Source organism: Mya arenaria, chromosome 4, assembly GCF_026914265.1.
Source record: "Mya arenaria isolate MELC-2E11 chromosome 4, ASM2691426v1".
Lineage (NCBI taxonomy): Eukaryota > Metazoa > Mollusca > Bivalvia > Myida > Myidae > Mya > Mya arenaria.
Genome location: NC_069125.1, coordinates 5,215,127 through 5,221,508, shown reverse-complemented (window position 1 = coordinate 5,221,508; position 6,382 = coordinate 5,215,127). Strand labels below are relative to the sequence as shown.

General features: G+C 33.4%; 1 protein-coding gene across 2 annotated transcripts; it reads right to left on the bottom strand.

Moving 5' to 3' along the window:
* Positions 1-274: 274 nt before the first annotated feature.
* LOC128230227 (carbohydrate sulfotransferase 1-like) lies at positions 275-5,556 on the bottom strand. Of its 2 annotated transcripts, XM_052942324.1 has the most exons (5): positions 5,451-5,556; positions 4,557-4,639; positions 4,043-4,090; positions 2,429-2,645; positions 275-1,321 (listed from the first exon to the last, which is right to left on the bottom strand). In XM_052942324.1, the coding sequence occupies exons 1-5, from the start codon at positions 5,468-5,470 to the stop codon at positions 487-489; spliced, it is 1,203 nt and encodes a 400-aa protein (XP_052798284.1). In that variant the 5' UTR covers positions 5,471-5,556; the 3' UTR covers positions 275-486. The 2 variants fall into 2 exon arrangements, with proteins under 2 accessions (XP_052798284.1, XP_052798285.1); XM_052942325.1 differs by lacking the exon at positions 4,043-4,090.
* Positions 5,557-6,382: the final 826 nt, after the last annotated feature.

Below are 6,382 nucleotides of genomic sequence, written 5' to 3'. Positions count from 1 at the left end.
GGTACTGCAAGTATGTAATAAAACCATCTCAATCACTGATTCACCCAATATATTATGACGTACATTATTTTATGCTCTAGAAATGAACATCCGCTCTGGGCGGGCGTAGCTATTTCGTATTTTACAGTTTTCGCACACATGTGTGCATTTTCATTCAGGAAAAAATGAATACGAAACAATTTGTTCATTTATTTTTCTGTTTAGAACCAGGAATCAAACAAAATTGGAATATAATTAATTGAGAAATAGTTCAAATTAATGAACACATCTACATTAACATACATACTTATACACTGACGAAAAATACAAATCATCGCAAATTCAGGCCATTGGCCTGGACGAAGCTCATTAATAATTGGTTCGTTAGTCTAGGGATTCATTGTCAGATAATAATCTACATACACGACAAATCTAATATTCCGAAAAATCAGGTTTGCTGTGGAATGTTTCAGTAATCACATTTTGGTGCTGTCAATAGCCTAAGGTTTATATGTGTTCCAATAAAGGAATACGCTTTTGAAAAATTGGTAATGAAGTGTTTCTTAAATAATTGATGTCCTCTGTAAAATTGTATCCCAGGGGTTGTAAAAGGTCCTTACAATGTTGGTCCACAAATTTCAGAAAAGATGGCTGAATTCTAAATCTCCATTTGCTTGCTGTTAGTGTAGAATTTCCGCGCCGTGTGCAAAACGGACAACCGTCTTTCAGGTTGAGAGAAGTACTTTGAGCCACATATTTTAGCACCTCTTTGGTAAGTGGTTCACCTAAAAATGTGTACAGCTCTTTTGTCATTTCTATTGGATTAAAAGCAATATCCTCGTAACGAACAAACTTCACATTTTTATTTCCGGCCTCTAAAAGTTGGCGCGTGAAATAAATGTCATCGCGCATGCGTGAGCACAACCTTTCAAATTGACTGGTTTTGTTATTGTCTTTAATAAGCTTGTAATTACTCTGCGACAAAAACATTGCTCTGGGGTCCCGAACAAGGTGTACGATTTTCATATTCTCATTTTCTGTCATCAATGAGTGAGCCATTTCCATGGAAAGACGTATTGTTTTTATAACCCTCAAATTAGCTGAAGTGCACTTCATTTCCGTTTCGCGGATGCAGTGATTGATTGAGTATCGCGTCAGAGGCTTAAAGAATTTGATATGTTTAAGACACAATAGAAAGGGTTTCATGGATTTCGAGAAGAATGCATGGATTTTGTCCAAAAGACTAGCGGTGTCAACTTTCCGAAATGCACAACGAAGCCAGGGGTCCATACATTCTCTGAACAGAGACTGGGGATTATCTGAAATACCCTTTGGGAAATGTCTGGAACAAAATACACATTGTTATTATTATAAAACTTTTTGAATGTACAAACAATATTTATGGTGATGGCTTACACTGAATACCTATCTAATTTGGTCACCTAAAACTTTTTAAAAAGAATAACGAAAATAAGTATACAGAATATTAGTTCTGCAAGTAATAGAATATTCAGTAATGTCTGTGCAACACATTGCAGAAGATTGTATCATAATTGAAATATTGACATTAAAAAGAAAATTGGTAACATTAAGATGTAAGTTGATAACCTCAAAAATCAAAAGTCGCATAAAACATCATATTATTCAATTAAATTCGACTCCAAAATCAACAACAACAATATTACAATGTACTTAAAAGGTGTAACGTATGGAAAATAAACGTTTTTTCAAATTAGTATGAAAAGTTTGCAATTGTTTTAGATGGTGGTTAAATTTCTAGCTTATTGAAATTCCTTTACTTTGGAGATTTAAACAGATTCGTGTTTCAAACACTTTCCTAACAAAACTAAATCTTTTCCAAAGTATTCAATTATTTGTTTTTGAAAACAAACTACGATAATAGATCTAAAGGTACTTTGTGGATGGTTTAGTATAGCTGACATTTACTGATGCTATTAATTTAATTGAAAGAAGTAAAAATTCGACTCTGAAGTCAAATTACTGAAATTTGACTCCCCTTTTCCCTATTTTGCTTCATATTTGTTTGAATTGAACTGAAGCAAGTATTGAAAATAAACACAAAAATGAGGAAATAGAATCATTCAGTATAATAATTGTTACTACGTGGCCCAAGTTTGGACGTGCACCCTCTCTCAAAACCGAGGTCAATATGGATTTGATATTGGTAGAGTGGTTCGGGTATTTTCCCCTAAGCAAATGTGGCTGTTTTTGTCTTTCAAGTGGCCTTTTGGTGTAAATTAAAAATACTAAAATAAGTTAAAATTTATAATTGACTTGAGTATCTTATTGATATGGGGCCAGGTTTGGTAAAGATTTTAGTAATGGCAAACGGTCAAAGTTTTTTAAAAAATCCGCCGCCGAAGGTAAGAATATTGCTATACCTCGAGTTAGTCTTCCTTGAAAATAGCATCAGCTTTAATATTTATACCTGACCGTGCCATTGACATATCGCAGAGCCATGTGCTTTTTGACTGTTTTGACAACCATATGTAGAGGCTCGAATACATAGAATGAGTCTGGTTGCTGGGAAAACAAACTCGATGTGAAGGTGGAACCACTGCGAAGGTAGGCTACAATCAGCAGCAGTTTTGGCTTCCCCGGGGTTGGTTTGGGGCCTTCTCTTATCTGGCTTGTTGGAGGCGAAGCTGCAATAGCGAGTATGCTCTTATTGAGATTATTTGTCCTTAGAAATAATTGTTTATACGAGGTCGATCGATGAAAGTCAAAGTTCATTCGCGAAATGTTCTATAAATGACATTATACAAATCGATTAGATAAATGTCAACTATACAGTAGGGATGGAAGCGAATATCCGAGTATCCGGGTATCCAGATATCACGCAAGTATTCGGATACAAAAATGGGTATTCGAATATTCGTTAAGAATTAAAATTTCAATGAAATAGCTTAGCAGAGACATAGCAATTGTTATAAAACTTTTCATTTTTTTTTTTTTTTTTTTTTTTTTTTTTTTTAAATATTTCAGGTAACCAACAGTGTCTGTCGCGAAGCGGGTATGTGTCACAAATCGTCTGCTAATTGAGTGTTTGCACAAGGCGTGATATTGTGTTCTTGTGCAGCACCCTGTAAAGTTCTATGACCTTGTTTTATGATCTCAGATGTGCTTAATTGACACTAATTGGCACTAGTTGATATAAAACGGATTGATCATTAATCCGTAGGAAATGATCGTCCAATCACAAGATAAGGGTCGTGCAATCAAAGCTATTAATGACCAATCGTATTTTTGATGAATATGCATCAAGTAATTATTGCTATCTGAACAATAAATACAAAAACAAATGTGTTTATCTTTTCATTTTTCAATCAAATTTTCATCATTTTGCATCTTGTAATTTATTTTTCATACGATATGTAAACATGTTTAGTTTATTGATAAATAAAAAAAAGTACACGCATGTAAATAAAGAAAAATTAGATCGTCTTTTTGTCTTCTTATCTTTTCCGCAATTATATCCTTCATTACAAAACACCGCAGAAATTGTAGGTATTGCATTAAATCAAACAATGTAATGAAATAAAATTACAATCGACTATCAAATAATCAAAGCGTCATTTAACATGAAACCTGCTGATAAATAACAAACTCGAAAACACGTGGCAGCAACCAAGCAACCACCTCGGCCGAAGTGACTATCAAATTCGCGAGGTGTTTATGTGGTATTCATCATGAGTTAATGACGTAAAATGAGTTGTTTCGCTTTGATTATAACATTATAAATTATTAAGACTAAGAAAGAATAAATGAAAAAGTGAAATTGCCATCTGACGAATTATAAATTAAGTGGACAATTATGTCAAATAACAGAAAGTGGGTGACATATAATAGGAAATTTACTTATTATGAAAACAATTTGATACGAGTATCCGGATAGTATTCGAATACTTGATACGAATATCCGGATACCGATTTGGTATCCGGTTTCCATCCCTACTATACAGTTTATCATAATTGCCATGAATAGTTGATATATTGTTTGAAACATGTACATGTGATGTTATTGTAAAAGTATCTGTGATACCCGTGTCTTTAACTTGCCACGCGTTGACATTTCTGATGAGCATGCTGGCTGAAATGTAATGTATATATATATATATATATATATGTGTGTGTGTTATTATTTGGACATGATTGGTAAGAAATTGAGGTTCATGCACATGTGTGTCTATTTCAATGCCCCCATTAAAGCACCCTAAACACTAATGAAATATATCAATATAGTGTTAGTAATGGCCCGAATATTCAGAACTTTTAAACGTAAACTATTTTAAGACGTGCTCATATATTTAAGTTGTCTTATATCTTGAAAGGAATACTGTAGATCACAAAGGACTTCATGACACTTTCAAAGCCAAACATATTTGAAAGTTTATAACGATGACGGTTACAACCTTGTTAGCTTTAACACAGGTCTGAACAATAGGGACAACATGTGCCAATGTTTCAAAAATGCTATCAGTCATTGTTTAATACCGAAATTTGGCTTTTAGACTTAGCTATTTGGTTAGAAGCGAACAGTAGATTGTCAATCAAACCTGGTATTTCTCCGATGGTTAAATAGAAAACCATTGCCGTGGCAACCAGAATCGACCCACTTATGATAGCTATTCTTCTTAGTCTGAAAAGGGTTAAACAGGTTTTATTGGGAACATTAAGAAGGCAGCTATTTTAAGGTATTCACAATATATATGGAAAACATGTTATGAAAGTTGAGGGAGTCAATTAATGAATATCTTTTTATTATTTTCGAACATTTATATTATCTATGAACCAACAAAACTAGCTTAACTATACAACATATGCGCATAAACATGTCCTGTTCAGGTCCTAATTTCTAAAACACTTCTTAAGCTTAGAGGCTGAAGTATCTTATTCTGATAAGCCAAAATAATACGTAAATATGACTGTTATCAAAGGAACGTGGTTCATCGTGATTTCATAAAGATAATTCCTATATAAAGTCTTAAAACTCCTACACAAGTTAATATAACACAAATTTAAGAAAACCAACAATAGCGATCTGTGCTGATGACTTAAGAAGTTTCGAGAAATTGGGTTGTGAAATCAAGAGCGATTTTAAAAAAGTTTAAGATATTCATCTACGACCATAAGGATAACATGTTGTTTTTTATTTACCAAGATTTATTCTCCTAAACTCGTAATAAATAGCATATTTGTAGTTTTAATAGTACACGCTATTTGTTTAAAAAAATGATTTGTTTTGGTCAGATATTGGTCAGATATTTCGCCCAACACGTTATCAAATACGACGACTCTATCACACCAGAGAGGATTTGTGCAAAATTTTAATCAAAAGATAGGAAGCTATTTAAAAGGAAACCAGAAATATAAGAGGGAGCTAGGAAAGCCAAACTAAATATTGAACATACAAACTCGCGAAAGAAGTATCAATAACTTAGCACACTGACCTCATTTTGTGTTTATCCATGGTGTTGTCTTCACGAATGTGCACATGTTTCTTAGAAAGCGTGTAGACTGCATTCACAGATAAGGATCCGTTTCCTGTGGAGTGTAACCTGGTAGTGGAACGTATCTCTCAAGCAGCCTTAAACAATCCACAGTTTACCCGTCTCAAATTATTGAAGTCAGCCTTGAATTCCTACAAACGGTATTTCTGGTAATGAATATTCGCTACATATTTCTCATGCAATAAATTTTCAATACCAACATACGTGGTAAACTGACATAGTCACGGTTTGTGTCAGAAGTCATTCAAGGCATATAACGTACCAGACTCCTGTTTAAACAGTGAGGAACTATCCGTTGTTGCGAGTTTTGATATTCACTGCAACACAAATAAAAAGTCATCCGTTTGCACTATTTACTGGATCTAATGCGGAAAAAAATACGTATTTAGGTTAATTAACTTGCCCTTTTGAGATGTTGCTATTTTCTGTATCAAATGATTCGGCTTTATTTTATTTTATGTCTTTGGCGTTTACCCAGTGCTATTAAACCGGGTTTATGTTTAAACGTTTTACTACTGAGCTTGTTTCTGTAGCTTTTCGCATAAATATTTAAACTAATATGAAAAGTCACAACACAAGAACCAGTCAATTTTTTAATTCCTTTTTGTTAGATTCACCAAGGAAATCACGAAATCAATGGGAAAATGCAGCTATTAGTACTTGTTCAAAGGACAAAGTTGAATGTTTTAATAGAAGTAATATACGATCAGATTAATGTCGCGAGGCTATTTAAGAATGTCGAAATCAATGGTTTTTATGAAGGATACCGAGTTTAATTTCAAAGAAAGGTCCAGAAAACATTTGATACCGATTATCATTGAGTTTTCTTGACAATTCTTAATATAACTATTAATAACAAAGTCTTGATTATT